The 19,696-nt window shown below is 28.7% G+C and overlaps 1 protein-coding gene and 1 long non-coding RNA gene across 3 annotated transcripts in view; one reads left to right on the top strand and one right to left on the bottom strand.

The window, feature by feature from the left end:
* The first annotated feature begins 1,893 nt into the window (after positions 1–1,893).
* LOC124355098 overlaps positions 1,894–19,696 on the top strand; it is a 37,285-nt gene continuing 19,482 nt past the window's right edge. Inside the window, exons 1-3 of one of the 2 annotated variants that reach the window (XR_006921739.1) lie at positions 1,894–2,043; positions 14,587–14,708; positions 18,995–19,063. This is a non-coding gene — a long non-coding RNA (uncharacterized LOC124355098). The remainder of the gene's footprint in view (positions 2,044–14,586; positions 14,709–18,994; positions 19,064–19,696) is intronic. The other variant, XR_006921740.1, reaches the window with a different exon arrangement.
* LOC124355097 (patj homolog) overlaps positions 10,611–19,696 on the bottom strand; it is a 261,313-nt gene continuing 252,227 nt past the window's right edge. Inside the window, exons 19-20 of the mRNA XM_046806044.1 lie at positions 14,578–14,670; positions 10,611–11,032 (exon numbers count right to left, since the gene is read on the bottom strand). Coding sequence (XP_046662000.1) covers positions 10,979–11,032; positions 14,578–14,670 — 147 coding nt within the window. The 3' untranslated portion in view covers positions 10,611–10,978. The remainder of the gene's footprint in view (positions 11,033–14,577; positions 14,671–19,696) is intronic.

Raw genomic sequence — 19,696 nt, 5'->3', positions numbered from 1 at the left:
ATCAGTCCAAACCGAATTTCGTTTTATTAAATTTTATGATTTATGAGGAGAAAAATTAATCAAATTAACTGACTTTAATTGTGCACAATAATAAACGAACAAATATTCTCGAATTTAAACCAGTTTATAACATAATAAATCCTTAGACACAACAATTACATTTCTCAAATCGGAATTTATTTATTTGCAACATATGAGACGAACAGGATTGACCAGGATATTATTACATTGGATATTTATTATTATTATTCTTCATATTTTACGAGTGGAAAGTCAACTTTAAAAAGTGGATGACAAGATTTAATTTCAGGCTACTATTGCGTTGTAGTACCCTCAATAGCTTACCGAACTTGTATGATGAAATTAGCATAATGAACAAACATTTTAATGTAGCAAGATATCTCGAGGAAGATTTAATCTGTAGACTTTAAATTTTGCATTAAACTTGATTTCTTTATGGACAATGTGTTCTATGATGGTGCATGTCCAGCCATAGAATTTGGTTGAGCGTAATTTTTGTAACTATTTCGCAACGTACCTCTAGTTTCTTTATACATGCTTATTTATTTAATGTTTACATCTATGTTCACTTGCTATTCTCGCTCCGTCCGAACAAGAGTAATGAAATATGTTCCATATCAGCTACGAGTGACTCATCCAGGACTCCGAGATAGTTAAGAATTAACGAGAGCGTTACGAATTATACAAAATCAGACCATGAAAACACATCGATCGCATTCCAGGTTAAACTCGACATCTGTAAGCTTGTACGGTCATCGGACCAAGTTCATTCATGGCGTTCCTAAGGATAAAGTATGATATGGCTACCCCTCCACAGGACACCCTCCAAACACGTTATCCATCATATACTAAAAGTTTGGACAGTTTACCCTCAGAAAATGTTTGAACTTTTCAAAACCGTTTTTCTTAGAAGGTTGAGTCTACAACAGATCATTACATAAATAGTTTCATCATCTTATTTCTTTGATCACAATGATTACTACTCGTATATTTAATTAATTTACTAAAAGCACTTGCCAATATGAATACGAATGCTGTATGTCATTGGTAAATCTGAGAAAACATATCTTAAACAATTTATAAGAAGGGTCTCAACATACTGAAATAATTCTCACATAAGCCTAATGGCTACAGTGTACAGACTGTACGCGGCAAAAAGCAACTTAAAAATGTTAAATATGTTGTTATTATTCTTATTGTCCAACTTTACATTTAAAAATGCTTTATACACAATATTAATGTACAAATAAAATATATAAATAAGGAAAAAACATGTTATTACTTAAAGAAAGTAATATATCTTCTGCTTTTTACAATCAGATCAAACATATTCCTTATTTAGAAAATAATATTTAAAACGAACAAAACAAAAAAATTTTGAAACAAAATAAAAATATGATAAAGCTTTCTATGCTCAGCCTGACCTCGAAACAAAATACACATAAAAAAATGTTAATGTAAATTATAATATTATATTATAATTTATTAAGTTGTATTATACAAAAATAAATGTACTAATAATTAGAAATTTTATAAATTAAATTAAATTTTTATTTTTTATTTTATAGCATAAAATTTAATACCGGCATTCTTAAAGTAGAGAAACGCAAAAGCGTCTGAAACCAATTATTATTTTTACGTATTTGGTGAACACAAAATACGAATTACATTTTTTAGCTAACGCAGTGGAAATTAAATTAATTATTTCACAACACTTTATAAATACAACGGTTAAAATCCTCCAAATGTTTTATGGATTTCATTGACATTTTATTCGAAACTTTCGGCTAAATACTGATAAGACAGCGTAAAATTAAAAGATATCAATAAGCTTTACAAAAGGTACCGTAGTGTTACATTTAGACTGTTCTGCACTGCATTGTGATATAAGACACCGATACTTCGTATATACGATAATTTCCTTCCTTGTACGATATATCAAAGTGGCAGTAGTGGCAGCACTGATGTATCACACAATTCAGAAGCCGTATCCATTCGCGGAGCGCCTCTCCATGTGAACAGGTACTGTACAACCGTGCACTACTTTCACCCAACTTTCTATCAGACTAAGCGATTTTTTAGGTCAACCGTTTGTGAAAGTTAGTTTTACTCATTTAAAAATACATCTCACATTATAATTTATATCATCGAATTTATCGTATATTGTTATGCATTTAATTAGCGAATTATGTAATATTAGAAAGCAGGCACAGGAAGATTACTAAATAGTTTTTATAGTGTATTTCCAAATCTTATTTTTTTTTATTTTCCTACGATGTTTTGTCAGATAGCGTTTTTATTTATTGATCTTATATTTAATATTCCAACGCTAATTTACAGCTAAGCACAAATTATTGTTTCAATAAATTTCTCGTTAAATACTTGACAAAAGACTGTTATAACCGAAAATTATTAAATTTAATTTGGCCATTAAATATTATTGTTTTATATTCATGTGTTTATTCTCAACAGAAGGTTAGGTTTCATAACAAAAACAAATAAATAAATTTGTTATCTATTATTCATATTAACTTTATTACTAATCTGAACTCGACGATTCTGACTTTTAACAGTAAAGATAAAATTTCAGTCTGCATTACCTAAGTTTTCATATTTTATGCAAACATCCATTTCGGTAGTTGTTTTGTATTTTAACGTAACACTCACTTTAATTCAATTCTTTTAGATACGCTTCGTGTTATTGGGTTATTCTGATCTCCGAATACTTTAAAACGTTTAGTATAACTACAAAGTTACTGCGTTTTTCTGATCTCCGAATATTTTAAAAACGTTTAGTGTAACTACAAAGTTACTGCGTTGTTCTAATCTCCGAATACTTTAAAACGTTTAGTATAACTACAAAGTTACTGCGTTGTTCTAATCTTCGAATACTTTAAAACGTTTAGTATAACTACTGCGTTGTTCTGATTTCCGGATAGTTTAGAACACAACTGGTAAGGTTTTTGACACTCCTAATAACAAAATTATTTAATATTTTTGGCAAACTCCGATATATAGACTACACACAAAATTAAAAGTTTACACTTCATTTGGTTTAAACTGTCTTGTAACACTTGACTACATAATTAATAATATGCTCTATTAAATATAAACCAAGTTAAAAATACCAATAACTAAGCATGCCTTCTCAAATTATTATTTGAGAATAATAATTTGGTATTTACGTACCACGGCCATGATTATTACGTACAATACTTATAAACCGAAAATAAAGACTGTTAAAATGGGTCTGTTGCAAAAATTATAAAACATTAAATAACTAAACGTGACAGAGATACAAAACACTTATGGCTCCGGCCAATCCCAAAAACAGCATAGGCCTACTCATAGTATTTATGTAGGTGACTTATAAGTTTGCCCTTTGGTGGTGGGAGGTTGATTAAATATAACACTCTCAGAGTCGACCTACGGTATATTTATATATATATATATATATATATATATATATATATATATATATATATATAAACTTTCAACTGCTCCACCGTGACAAGTACTTTTCAATACGTGATTCAATGTTTATTGAATTATTAAATTAGGCTATTGTCATTTATAAAAATTTAAATAATGTATATATTAGCTCGGATTTCATGAGGATCCACATATGAAATTTAAATTTGTACATTAACAAAGGACAGTATTTTTCATCTGTATTAATAGAGTCGGTTAAAAGTCTTAAATAAAGAATGAAAAATTAGTCACTATCTTTTAAATACCGTATTCGAAATTAGAAAAACATAACTTTCTATAGCGAATGCAGTCTGCTTACTCATGTATTCACAATTTTGGGTGTTTCCCTCTCGAAGGGTAATTTTAAATTAAAAACTTCTCCGCGCCCCCTTCATCCGATTTTGTACATTGTTTGAATAGTTTTTCTCTGTTTTTTCAACGACGCCTCTTTAGTATCATTAGGTACGTCTTAGTAAAGTGCCAAGAAACGCACTAGAACGTCTGTGCTTCATTTTGTTTAAGTTTCAGACATTAAATGTAACCCATGAAAAATGAATCAATAGTTCTGAAAGTCGAAGTAGTTTATTTATATACAGTACATGAGCAAGGTCGAGACTTCTATAACTGAAGACATACATCACCCAGTTACAGTTGGCGATGGTGAGGGGTAGAGGGCGAGAGGAGGGAAGGAGGGGGAAGCACGCGAGAGTCCAGACACACACGTCACACGGTAACAAGCTTTCTCTTCCTTAACGATCCTATTTTTGTGGATACAATTCCACCAAGACTACCGTTTGTCGGTTTTCATCAAAATACTTCCTTGGGTCGTTTTCGTCAATGACAATGTAACATAAACCTACCCCCTTGTGACTGAACACCACGTCTGACTCAGTAGGCAGCCTCCATGCATAACAACTTTGAAACCCCTCAACTATTCTTGTCCTAACTTTTCAGACACATTCTAAATCATGTTTTCTAAATTTTTCGCCACTTCTCTTGAATTATTGTAGCAAATGTAGATGTTTCACTACTGGTCACCAGTTCAGTCAACTATTCCGGCACATTATTTTCCTTGATAGATCATGCAAAATCACCAACTTTACAGAAACGAAATTCCATCCAATCATCAACCATTAAAAATCTATAATTCCCAGAAGTCATCATTCATGTGTAAACAATGTAAAAATTCATATTCTTGAGTTCAGCCGTTTTCTTCTTGGGACTGGTTACAAAACTCCAATAATGGTCGTAAATGACTCATAAGAATGCCTATGATTCCTTGTTGAGCAATAAAAATATATTTCCTATTTTATCTGCCATCAAGTTATCAAAACTTATAGAGTTGAAATTAATGTTTTGATTATTTACCACCCTACATGGTTTAAATATGTTATGAAATAACTTCTGATACTGTTATTTTAAAATGTTTCCACACAGTACTATTAATTCAGCATTTTATCATCTTTACCCAAATATTTCAGAGGGAAAACTTATCAAAACGGCTCATACGCCCCTATTCCACGAGACTCTGTATATACAAGTCCATTGTTCACTGCTCAATTCTATCCCCTCAACATCACAGACAATATGGGTCAGGCATGGGTGGGTAGTGGGTGGGTATTACAGGTGTCAAGTGACATAGGAATACCAATTCCAACACACAACACCAAATCGTCCTCACAATCTGATATCTAAGTAAGTACCTACAAAATAGCCTCCAATTTAATGTCAAGAAAAATAAATAAATCATTGTATTTAACATGTACTAAACATCACACTACTGTATTCTAATTTTCATACACCTCAGTGTTCATAGCTTGGTAACTCAATTGATTTAACTCAATTAAAGACTTTTTTATTGGTAACAATTGTATCACCTTTAATGACCTTTTATTGAATAATTATGATAATTTAAATTCCAGATTGTGAAATGTTTAAGGCTAGTTGCACTTTTACTACAGTTTCTGGAAAATTGACAGAATGTTTCTAAATCTTCTAATTTGTATTTTTTTTCATATAGAATTAAAACCAAATAAATACTCTTTAAGAAATAGTATAGTAGTAAGTATCTTAAGTTAGTTTTTACACTATTAATTTCCGACATACACACACAAATATATTTCAAAAACTAAACCATGTACGGACCATTTGCTATATGCATTTTTATATGAGTACATCCAACCATCAGGACTGTATAAAGCAACTCAGTCAGTTAACTTCTAGACATGATTCTTGTAATAATGATTAGACATCCATCATTAAGAGTCGGTAGTGAAAAGACCTTGATTTATTAAGTGCTTACTTTTTGAAGTACAAAATGTTGAAAAACAAAATATTTGAGATTTTTATCTGAATAGCTTATGATAATAACAAAGAAATTAAATAGTTTTAGGATGCGTAATAATCATATCTCTACAATCAGTTAAGCCTTATATTATATAATTTTACAACTAAAAACAAGGGCATCGTTTGTTTGAAAGGCACAATTTGAAATAGTTTGAAGTTTAACCCAATATTACATAGGTCAATAATCGAGATTACCATCAGAAAAGCAAGCTCTTACATTAATAGTTAATTTTAAATTAGAACAATTTAGTCTCAATAGAAAAAATTACATGTAAGACAAATTTATTTGATTTCTGTACTAAGGGTTTTCACTTAAATTGTCTTAATGTAAAATATAGTCAAAACCGCTTTGTTACAAAGTTTTTATAAAACATATTTAGTAAAATTGTATCTTTTGGAGTTAAAAATATAAGTTCACATTACATATTTCATTCCTTAGTTATGCTATTTCTGTATAAATACAGTATGATATAATGGCAATAATAGAATGCAAACTCCACTGTATTCAGTTTGAAGAGATTAGTAAACAGGCTAGCCACTAAATATAATGGCCAAACACAGGTGAACACTGTGTTATAGCCAAGCAGTGTATTAGTGTTAGAAACATGCAGTTCAGGCGCACATGCTATTCATACCTCACAGCTTTTGGTAGTTATTAAATATTTTAAATTTAGTTTGAAATTAATGAAATAGTTCCTTTACTTATTCACAAAGAGATAAAAACTAATATTAATTACACTCTATTTCTTCTCACTGTGCCAGGATTTCAAAAGGTTATGCAACAATAAAGGAACGTTTTTCACTTCATCTGATTTTTCAATCAATCTCTTAATTGCATACGGGCTCATGAAGAGAAAACAGAATTGTTACGTTTGAACACTACAAAGTTATAATACTGATGCAAGTCCATGTATGGGTCAGAATTTTAAAATTGATACTATGAAAATGGTCAGTGACTTGGGGCCTCACATTCCTCTTTAATACAGCGCCTGGGATCTGACACTCTTATAGACTTGACTCCTGAAATTTGGAGTCATGTTCATCTGAAGAGATCCAAAAAATGTTGTCGAAGAAGAGCCTCAAAATGAACTCATTACATCATTTCTACATCATAAACACCTAGACCACAAGATATAGTGTAATATACTAATATAGATGAAGAAGAGGTATTCTCATTGTCCCATTAAGTGCACAATTGTGAGCACTATGATACGATAGACATGATCTCTAAGCACGGTGGAGCAACCAAGTTTTCTACACATAAAGTAGCTATGGTAGGAGGGGTTGATTCCACGTGAATGTTGAGTTAAGCTCCAATAATAACGTGACTTAAACAAAAATTATGAATTTACCAAACTGACTCGATTATATATAATGTTTTAGAGAATTTTATGTTTCCTTCCAATAGAATACATAATGGAAAATTAAAAAATTGTAATTAAATGTTACACAATAGTTGAGTAATAAAGGTTATTAACAAATTTTTTTTAATTTAAAAGAATAAAAATTTAAGACTGGAGCAAAAAAGGGTTCTGTCGTAAAAAAAGGGTTCTTGTCGAAATATATCACAGAGAGGATGTAAAACAATATACTTTAAGCCAAATAAGTATGGCATTTATAATTATTCTCTATATTTTGAATATATTACAATTAAATACAAAATGTATTTTTTCTATGGTATTTTATTTTACAAGTAGTACCATTAAAACAAAATAACATTAGTATTTTTTTAATTAAAAAACCAAATCTATAATGAGGATTAAGATACCTCTTAGATGGCTACCATAGCTGAAACAATGTTGTTATTACCATTAAATTTAAAATCTGCATTTTCAATTTAGTTTTTCAATTTATAAAATAACAAATCAATTTAATTTACAACAGAAAAATCACGCACACTTTAAAAAAACAGCCACTATTTGAGGTTCTTCTTGTAACGGTTTTGAACTTAAATTAGAACAGGGGACATTTTTGCATTTGTCACATTTTGACACACGGTTTTGAGTAAAAACCAATAGAGAATGATGACGGGTGACAAGTGACGGAGGCTGAAGGTGGTCTTAGCTTTGGAAGTAGTGGAATTCCACATTGAAGACTGAGGAATTTGTTAATTAATACTCTCGCTTCTATATGGTCACTTCGCCCTTCTTCACTCTAACCGCCTTCTCCAGTGTCCATACTACATACATGAACAACTGTACATCTTTTTATCATTGTTAATTTCTTTTACTTGTATTATTTAAATTAAAAAAACAAAGACTACAACAGATATGTTAATATCTTACATATGTTTATCAATTTTACAAGAAGCACAGATGAGCATTATTAAATTATAACAAACCAAATTAGTTCATTTCATATTCTCAGACATTTTATCACTTTAAGTAGTGTTACAAATATAACCTCATTATGTTATTACAATGGGAAAAAATACAAATATATTCAGTTTCACTTGGTACAAAAACACATTTTTCAATAATTTGTCTACGGATTGTATTGATATTTACAATTAATTAATTGTATGAGTCTAAAAACATGTTTTACATATTGTTTATTTATTTAGTATTTTACTTGTTTGAATATTATTCATAATAAGGATATGATTCATAATCAATTTCTAACCACCATTACCAAAGTACTAAATATTTCACATATTGTAAGTTACTGATGATTTTTAAATATTGTAGTGCTACTTCTCACTTTAAAACTCTTTAATAGACTAAAAATTTAATGCAAAATTTTTAAAACCATAGCATTTAATTAGGGAATTTTTATGAACATCCTAAAGTACAACAATTAAACCACCCACTAATTGACAGTGTCAATAAAAGTTATATCCCTTATAATAATACAGCTTAATCACAAATAATAATTTTATTATTAAAAACACAAACTACTCATCTAATTAATACATACATATTTTAGTCTTCTTTATTATAATAAAATTACTGCTTTTATTATATCTGTTATCAATTGTTATTTATCATGGATCAAACTGCAACTTCTTTCTATAGACTTCATAATTAACAACAATAAACTTTTGTGTTTTGTTTGGAAAATCATTAATGAAATCCTAAAGCATTTTTTTAAAGTTGAAATAATTCAATAGCTTATTAGAAATATCTCAAAACTAAACTAGTATAAATCAAACCCACAGTATATGTTACTCTAAAATAATTAATAAAACCAATGGTATAACATAAATGTAATAAATAATATAACAGAGTGTAACTTAAGAATTATAGAGATAGAGAATGTGGAGGAGGCCAAGAAGGTAGATGATTTTCGGTTAAAAAAATAATATATTTAAACTTTTCTCCAAGACTGTATAGTCACCCAAAATACAAAAAAAATATTTGGAAATTTTTGCATACACTAGATATAGAAAGTTTAGAAATTAAAACTATATGACCATAGGGGGAAGAAGTAATATGATATTATTCTCAGCATTTTCATCAGTGACAGATTTCATTATAAATGAGTATACTTTTCATCGTGAATGTTGCCATTAGAATATTTTTTTAAATATTTAAAGACAAAAAGGTTATTTTTTGTGAGGAATTAATCCAAAGATAAAAACTGCAATTATTAATAGTAAAACCTTGACTGCAAAGCGAAAACCCATCACACGTATAAGAGTTGCCTTATTGCTCTTACTGTGTCAACAGTGCAGCTCCGAGAACTACAGTGCTACATGGAGCCTCCACAAACCAGCGTTACTCCTGGGACTGTCTGGTCACCATTCATAGATAGATACAGAATTAATTTTATACAAATTATCAATTCAAACTGCATTTGAGACCAATTTTCTTATAATCAAAATAAATTTAACAAAATCTTCAATGGTTATAATTTCTTTCAAACATAATCTTGTAATAAGCATTGGAAACTAAAATGAATGTATGGACAAATTTAAGGGCTTAATATTATACACAATAAAATACATTCTGTTACAAATACAAGATTTTTAAACTCCAAATTTTAATTATATTTAACAAATATGAACATAAATATTGTAATCACAAAAATAACAATTTGTGAAAAAAACTATATTTGTAATCAACAATTACTGTTATTATAATTATACAATGTAATCTCTGTTAAACCAGCACAAAGTCTAGTTTCATTTTCTCCAGTCTGGACTTGTATTCAGTTCATCAGATATCACTTAATAATCATTTTAACTTTGAGTGGCAGACCATTGCCACTTTTTTAAATGTTTTAATGTTTTAGTGTCTTATGTACACCTGAAGAGTAGGGCGGATTTCAATTCCCTATTATCATTTGAAATAAAAATAACTGAAATAATCTATATCAAATATATAGATATTGTGAAAAATAGAGCAGATAATTAGTAAGTCTAGGATGTAGTAGAATATATCACGAACTATGCGGAATATTCTATGACGATCCTATACAAAAATTAAAAGTTATAATTTCAATTCTTCAATAATTTCAATATATATATATATTGTATATATATATATATATATATATATATATATATATTATATATATATATTATATATATATATTATATATATATATATTATATATAATATATATATATATATATATATATATATATATATTAAATTCCATTGTATATATATATATATATATATATACAATTTTCTGTGATCATAGTACTGTATTGATTAATAAAATTGCAAATAACTTTGAAAGCAAACAATTTTAAATAATAAGCAAATTTTTAATAAAATACTATACAGCGAATACTAAAACAAAATGTTTTGAGATGTTATTTAATGAACATTTATATAGAATGATTAATGAATGGCTTTTGTCCGATTGAATGGTGCTGCCGGCAACCTGGGTAATTGATTATTTAAGATGAATAATAACTGATGAGATAGGTTTCAGAGCCAACTTCAAACCTATCTGTAATCTATAGATAATTCAAACTGTCAACCATTTACTCTAAAAACTCTTGAACATTTAAAAACTTTTTATGTTCTATGGTTAATTTATGTAATTAAAATATATTAATTTTTTTATCTTTTCGTCACCATTTTCATACTCTTTCTGTCTCTTTGTTTTGATCGCTGATATATATTCTAATACTATATACATAGGAATTAAAGGAATTATTGATTGTAATTCTAGTCACATCTTCGTATTAGAATGACAGGTCACAGTTATAGTATTGTTCATGTAGATGATGAGCCCCTCGCTGCACATTCCAGAGAACACAATCAGGACACAATAAGTTGAAAATTGTTATAAATTATAAGGCATTAATAATGTAGTATTAAAGGCAACAAAAATATAGAACGATTTAATTTGAGAAGGAGCGAAATTTAACAACTGTCTGAATTAAATTCAAGAAAAAGTATTATGTACCAGGAATAAACAAATATTTAGTTCATTCCATTAAATTCTAGAAAATGCTCCGTTGATCCATTTCAACCCCGTGGATTCTTGAATAAATCGTGACTCCTTGAATATATCCTTGACACAGAGATTAAAAACTCGTATTCGCTCATTAGCAGAAATATTTAGAAGGGTTCATTAAAGTGCACTGGCGTTGCGTTTAAAAAACTGTCATTCACTCTACATCATATATTGCGAGCCTAATTACTAATCTCAATAAGGAAATACAATCTTTTTCCTGTATTTTAAAAAGTAAACTAGTTATTAGAGCCTCTTATTTGATGTAATAACAGTTACTATTATATCATGATAGCTTGGCTAAGGAATTTTATACATAGTAAAAATCTGTATTGAATATATATTTTTCATTATATAATACATGCCTAACCAACATTTATTTTATTTAAAGAAGTACATGGATGGACAACATAACTCCTAACATGTCAGGTCTGACTGAATCAACTGCTCTTCAAAGTCTCTTATGATAGTAAAAAATATAGTGTATTTTCAGCATATACATAGCTCTAAACATGTTCTCAATGAAAACTGCCTAGATACCTGCTTTATCTGGGTCAGCCCTATCTGTTCATAGTTCGGGAAAATAGGTTTCCCTGCTGCACAAATATTATTACCGTACTATCAAAAATCTTGAATGACACTAGTTTTTTTTTAATGTTTTTAAATTTAAAACTATCTTAGACTGCTTATTATCACACTCACACTCATGTCTGAGGTGTAACTGCTAGCTAGTGACAGAATACAACGAAAGCTAAAGATTTAACTGGCTAATTTTAACTATCAGCTAAAGATATCACTCCATAGTTAATCTGTGAGTCTCCCAATCAAGGTCAATCAGCCTGACCAATCTACTGGAAACTTTCCAATTTTCTCTATAGGAAAGCCAAACTCTGCAGTTATTCCACAGTGCAATCAATATTATTATTATAAGTATTAAACTTCTTTATTGGAACATGTGGTACTTTTATGTTAACATAAAGCTTTGTGTTTATTTTGTCCAGACAAAATTTTTAAAGCATTCAGTAGCACTCAGATTATCTAGAAACAGTGACGTAACTAAGGGGGGAGATGAGGGGGATATAGCACCACCCTAAGCCCCAAAAAGTTAAAAAGTATATGTATAACAGCAACTCATCCTGTTCAAAATATAGCATTTAAATGTTTTACTGTAAATTAGGCCTATATAATTTACTTAAATTTAGATTAATTATTCCACCACAGCATGGTGTGTTCTTCAATCAGATTCTTCCCCCCCAATGTGTATTCCTAGTTTCGCTACTGTGTAAAAACGAATTTTGAAACAATGACACTTATAGGAGACATTGATAATAATGAGTATTAATTACCAATTGTTATTTATGAATACTAATAAAAATCAAAGTTACAGAACATAAGCGAAGAAAGCCATCAAAGCTCAAAACATTACTACCAAAGGCATTAAATTAAAAATGAATCATGCTTCTTTATAATGATAACGCAAAAAAGGTTTATACGTATTTTCCAATTATTCGCATCACATATCTACATTACATTTCTAATCAATGGGTAGTTTTCATCTTGTAAATGGTTTCAAATAGCTGCTTGCAGTAGCTTTTTTTGGGGGAAATTTGTCGAGAGTGATTATCCAACCAAAGATTAAAAGCAAGCTGAGTTCTCTGTTGCAATCATTACAAGGCTCCCTAGAAGGGAGACAGACTCACAACCCCTCTATAGCTCCCCCTCTACTCTTCTCTTCCTTAGCGTGTTAGGCAATGAGACATCCAGTTAGCTCATACAATATTCAATACAATACAAACCATTTTCATCAACTTCATCTAACTCGAAATTAAACTTATGAATATGCAGCCTGCGTCTCCTTAATTATGTCTGTTCTAATCAACTGTTTTATTTTAATTAAGTAAACAGTATGTGGAGATTACGATATTGTACTTGGGCGCGTTTAATAAACTTATTACAATTTCTATTCTTCTATATTGGGCTTTTATTTGTTTGGAAAGTAAGTTTCTTTATAAAGCCATGTGATACGATTTATTCGTATGTTTAAAAATATTATTATTTCAAAATGCTGCCGTTATTGTGTAAAAGGTATTTAGTGTACACCAATACTAGTAAAAAAAGAATAACTTTTACAATTTCTTGGTATATTTAGTTTAATCTATTCAAATCAATCTTACTTGTCAGAAACAAAATTAACATACTATTTAATACTTTAAAAAAGTGTGGTTATTACAGTTTCTAATAAAAATGTAATTTAGTGAGTTTTATGAAAGAGTTTTCAATAGTCATTAAAAATTGTAAAATTATTTAGAACATTATGCTCCTGTATTATTTTCTAGGCATTAGCATTTCTATTTTATACATTATAATTAATTGTCAGAAACAAAATCGTCATTATCTGAAAAAATAATACTCTTTCTTAATCGGTTATTTTGGTAATATTATTCAATAGATCAATATTTTATTTATTTATTTACTTATTTTGTTAACCAGAAAAGTTTCTTATATAGGTGTGCTAACAGATTTTGATTAAAAATAGAGATATCAAGAACCTGACCACTATGTATTTTTTCCACTTTTTTCCAGTTTAGAAAGAGACAGTTTTCATATACAAAACTTTATTTTGAAAAGAAAATTAGTTAAAGTTCATTGAGCATAAAGATTTCAAATATTTATTTTCACAAAAAACTGTCCCAGTATTAAAAAAAATAAAACAACTTGGCGATATAAAGTTGGCACAGTATCAGAAAAGTAAGTTGGTTAAACACTTATCGAAAAATATTTCTTGCATTTGTTTATTTGTTATTTGGAAATATAACTCAACATAGAATTGAAAGATGTAAAGTGAGCAATAAAACAATTAATTTGATAAAAAAAATGTCTACTTATAATACAGAATGAAAACAACATAAAACTAAACAGAACAGAATTCAGCTGATACAAACAGCAACAGCTGTCAAGATTGCTTAGTGCTTCAAGCACTTTAGCTTTTAGCACCCAGTAAAATATACAAATAAGTGCATTAAAAGAAAGTTTGGAATCTTCTGATTACAATTATAAAATTTTTATTGCAATTTGAATGTAGATTGTTCGAAAGATTACATAATTATCAGATAATGTTTAATATTTTGTAAATTACGACTACCAGTGAACAGTGGGAAAAAAATGCGTTGTAAATTATGACTTTGCCAGTTCCACGGTTAATGCTTATGAAAATTATATTCACATTTCTGTTCTGTAGAATATAGTCTAGCACTGCTCATTGGTGCACATGCAATGTTTTCTATTCCATTACCACACATGCAGTGATAGTGAATGACCTCTACTTACCTCTTCCAGGTCGGAGGGCAGGGACCCGGAGCAGGAGTACATGGAGTGGTCATCCAGTGTCGGAGTGGCCTGGCTCAACCCTTCCAGGAACTCCTGCAAGCAGAGCAATGGTTCACCATCAAGGCTTATAGGTCAGAGTTCTATTCTAGAGGGTGTATACTTTGTACAATAAGAGGATACTGACACTATCTGGTAAGACACAAATTTAACAATGAGCTTTGGCGGCATTGAAACAAAGAATTCCAGGGTTATCACTAGTACAGTCATATAGGCAGAAATTGTTAATATAGAGAGCTAGTACAGAGACTAGAATCCATTAAACTAGAATCATGACAGTTAGGCTCACTTCATCCTATAGCTTGTCGTCTCTCCATACAAAGTATACATTCTATAGGTTTCAATAATAAGGGTGGAACAAAAAACTGCTATTTAAAAAACTGCTATTTAAAAAAACTGCTATTGCTTCAATATTTGTTTCATGTCTGATATTCCAGACACTACAAAACTCAAATTAGAGCACATTAGGTTAGAGGAGAGCATTTTTACTTCTAATTAAATGAACCCTATCAGTTTATTTTTGACAAGAAAATATTGGGCAAGCACGTATCATAAATTGTTTTTACTTTTACAACAAAGATAACAATTTGTATTCTAAATGGAAATTCTCTTATCTTTAAGAAGTTGGAAAATATGAATCCTATTTCATTTAAATTTTTGCTGTAAAACATCAGAAAACCTTTTGGACTCCTCCAGAGATTTTCATTTTGTTTCTAGGGTGGATATTTAACTTGCTCCTTACATATATTTTTTGTAAAATATACTTAAAGTGTTGTTATTTTTTAAATGTCATTATGAACAAAAAGCAATTACAACAATTATAATTGTTTTTAGGTACCATAAGTACAATCTCTACAGAGGTTAAACTATTAAAATATGTGATGAAGATGTGTGAAAAAATTAAATTAACATTAGATGGTAATTAATACATATTTCATTGCGTTCATGAAATATCTCAAAATTATTTTATGTGAATATTTTAAATACAATTTTAAGGAGAAAATGTTGTGGAAACAATAATTAAATTCTTTGATACAGAATAAGGTAACATGTAATTATGTTCATAACTACACATGCTTTCTACTACAATATATTACAACCTTTAATATATCAACAACGCATAAAGAAAAATAAAATGATAAAATACTTAAACTACTTGTCAAAGTAGGTTTAGTTTCATTATATAACAACACACTAAATTTGAGTACTAAAAATTATGTAGCTTAAATAATAAAAAATCTAAAAGTTTCTTATTACATTTTTTTAAAATGTACATACAAATTTTTTATAAAAAAAGTACATACTGTTATAAAATACCATCCAGATAGGACATGGTAGGTAATATTTTTTTTTTCATTTTTATGGCAGTAGGATAAAAGGAAATGTTCTCACAAATTTTAATAGTGAAAATTAATAAAATTAAGTATCTTGATATATTTGATAAGTTTTAAATAATTAATTATTCTTTAGTATTTAACGAAGGTCATTCCGTTAATATTTAAATAATTGCCCTTAAATAGTAATGAATTATGGCCATTCAGGTAAATACATCTTAAATTCATTATTAAAGATTAAACAAAATAGTAATTTTAGTGTGCATTTCATATTAAATCATATAACCCAAATTTTTTCTATCAATGTGATAACAATTACATCATACCATACATACTAACTTATTTTAAATTAAATTAGAGGAATACAATACATTTTCTGGTTAATTCAATTAAAACATGCTTTACTCAATATTAGACAAAAAGTACAAATACAAATTTTGTCAGGAATAATATATAATAAACAACTATAAAACTACATTTTAACAATATTAAGCTTTATCATCTGAAAGGTCTTCCAATTAATAAAGTTACTTTGAAATCAAATAATAATTCAATTTACATTTATTTACATAACTTAAATAGTTAACTTTCTTTATTACAACAAAAAGAGTGATCCAAGAATGGCACTTAGGGGTAATCAAAATATTACAATTTTCAAAATATATAGTGTGTGTTTATTATAAATATTTATTTAGCTAAATTTCATACTTCAATAGATTATTTTCTTTCTGTGACACATATAAACATTTAGAATTTTAAAATCTATTTAAATAACAAAGTGAGATCTGAGCATAGTAAAACTTAATAACAGACAATCACCATAAGGAGTGATTATTGACATAAATTTTACAACTGACCAAGCATCAAAATCGTTATGGTTTCTTGAATGGAATCATACTTAGTCAAAACAATTATGAAAAATAACAATGCCATACCTCAGTAAGCATCAGCTGTTTCAGAACTGAAGCACACACTGAGGATGACTGTAATTATATCTCGACTGATGGCGAGAGAAAAGAAGAGACCTGACCCGTGCCAGCGCACAGCTGTGTACTAGTGTGTTGCCGCGCGCGGTAATTTCAGGCGCTTCGCCCCACAGCCAACCCTGTGAATTGTTTATCATAGCAATGGAACAGTGAAACAATAATGGAATTACGAAACAAGGCGCGGCAACATACTAGTAGTAGCGCCTGCAAATTTCAGATAGGCCAGAATCCAGGTCTCTTCTTTTCTCTCGCGATCAGTATATCTCGACCATAAATTTATTACTATTTAAAAATAAGTCACAACTTAGTACCTACAAAAAATATTTTTTATATATATATATATATATATATATATATATATATATATATGTATAAAGTAATATATTCTAAAAACAAAGAATCTAGAGTAACAAATACAAACTGAATGACATCATCATCACATGACAAATAAATGGAACTCTAAGTTTCAAATAATCAATAATATTTGTTAAAGTACTTTGCATCATCAGTATAAGACATTTTGGGTATTGGATAACGGGAACACCATTTACTATTTTTCTAACCATGTATCTCGGTATCCACGTAAAATATCAATATATTTAGTTTACATAAGTTGTAATAATCGTTAAAGTTAGATCATTAGGATTTTCTATAGATTTATATTTTTATGAGGCATGCAGTCAACAATATAATAGGCTTGTTCAGCTTAAAATGAAGACTTTTAAACCTTAAAAATATTATATACATCTTTAAATATTTCTTTTTCAAACAAATTATAGTACATTATTTATCAGTGTTATTAATATTGGTTTTCTTTTACCTATTTTTTAAACTACTAAATAAATTTTTTGACGAAACTAAGAATTTTTTTCCAAACATATCTTTCTCTATGTGCTATATAAAATACAGTTTACTAAAATATTTAATATGTACAAAAGAGTAAAATATTCTTGATATTTCTTCAGCGATATCTATATTTTGTACATCCTGTATGCTTGCATTCCTATATAGATTTAGTATCTCATTCCTCAAAACGAGAAATTGTGTTGCTGGCACAAGAATTTGTTTAAATGTACACTCATAAAATGCCATAAATACACAGTGACTCATCAACAACAGCATAAGGAATGTAATCTGCAACATATTATTTTATACACAAGATAATACTTACATGAGCAATGTATTAAATAATATAAAAATAGATAAATAGTAACAAAAATACTTTTTCTTAAAAACCCTAAACATGCCCAGAACCAAAGGGCTCATCATAACTCTTACTACAAATATAGCTTTATGAATAATCGTTTATACAATTAATAGCCAGTCAGGCGATGATATTACAGATGGAGAAAACGGCAGAATCGATATCAAAGGCTTTGATGTCACTCGATTCACTACTCAGCATATACACTCGGCATAAACCTCTTAAAATTTCCAATATGAACTGTAGGTATTAGAATAAAAATCTTACATATAATCAACATGGGGTGTGAAACATTGAAAAATTCAGATACTTTCTTTATAATTAGCTACTGACAATTTGACCTTTCATTTTTTGCAGAAATATCTGTATTTAAATTCATATTTTCATTACAATGTGTATAGTGCTATAGGGAAAAATACTGTATCTACTAAAAATAAAGTACTCAAAGGAAAAGTTGCATATTTTTAATTTGAGATCTAGTAAATGAGTCATAAAAATCCAATAAAAACAAAAACTGGTTGTATCTGATGCGTAAATTTAAGAAATGGAAAGAAATTATTTGATCATTGGTTACTAGTTTCACAGAAAGTAGTAAATAAACAATTTTATTATAACGATTTTGTAGTGGAAAAGGTTTTGTTTAGCAATTTTTAAAATTTTAGTTTTGTCACTGTTAATACTTTTGTATTTTAAGGTTTTAGCTATGCAATGTTGTAGTGAAAGTGAATAATTAGTTAACAAATCAAAGATTTTTAATTGACAGATTTAATTATATAAATTTTGCTATAGAATATTTTATTCATTTATTGCTTATAAATAAAAAAAATTAATTTCAGATGGAGGTTAGAGAGTGTTGGCCGAATATGTTGACTCATTCAACATTCCTTTGAGAAACTGCAACAGCTGTAAGTTGGTTTCACAATTTATTAACAATATAAAACTATAAACAATATAATAAGACTGTATTAATTTATTCACATAAAACATGAGGCTTTCATGGCATGATACAAACTCAATGGTAAAGTTTGGGGAAACCACTACAGAGAATCTATACATTTGTTCATTTTATGTGTAAAGCCACTTTTTCACAAAACAAATTCTTTGAATACCAAATGGGAATGTTAGGAATTGACATGAATTTCAACACTTGTCAAATTGTAAAGCGCAATACAACTTGGAATATAAATTAGTATCATTATAAATAATAAGTTTTTATATAAATTAGAAAAGGATTTTAGAGAGACTATTAATTTGTAATTTTAATATTACAAAAGACCAAAGATAACTTGATTCTTACAGGACTGATAATAATGATAGGATTTGATTGTGGGATTCTGAAGACAAACAACAACGTCCTCAGCCTCCAGGAACATGTGAGGAAATTATTATTATAGTTTTAATAATTATTTTTTGTGGTTGTTATAATTCTAGGCAATACAAGCTGCCCCCTAAAATTCTTTTCGTATTAATTTCGTATATAGAAAATAATTTTGGCCTGAAATACAAATATTTGTTGTTTTTATTATTTATAAATAGTT

The sequence above is a fragment of the Homalodisca vitripennis genome, chromosome 2 (genome assembly GCF_021130785.1).
Source record: "Homalodisca vitripennis isolate AUS2020 chromosome 2, UT_GWSS_2.1, whole genome shotgun sequence".
NCBI lineage: Eukaryota > Metazoa > Arthropoda > Insecta > Hemiptera > Cicadellidae > Homalodisca > Homalodisca vitripennis.
This window is presented reverse-complemented; position numbering and strand designations above follow the sequence as displayed.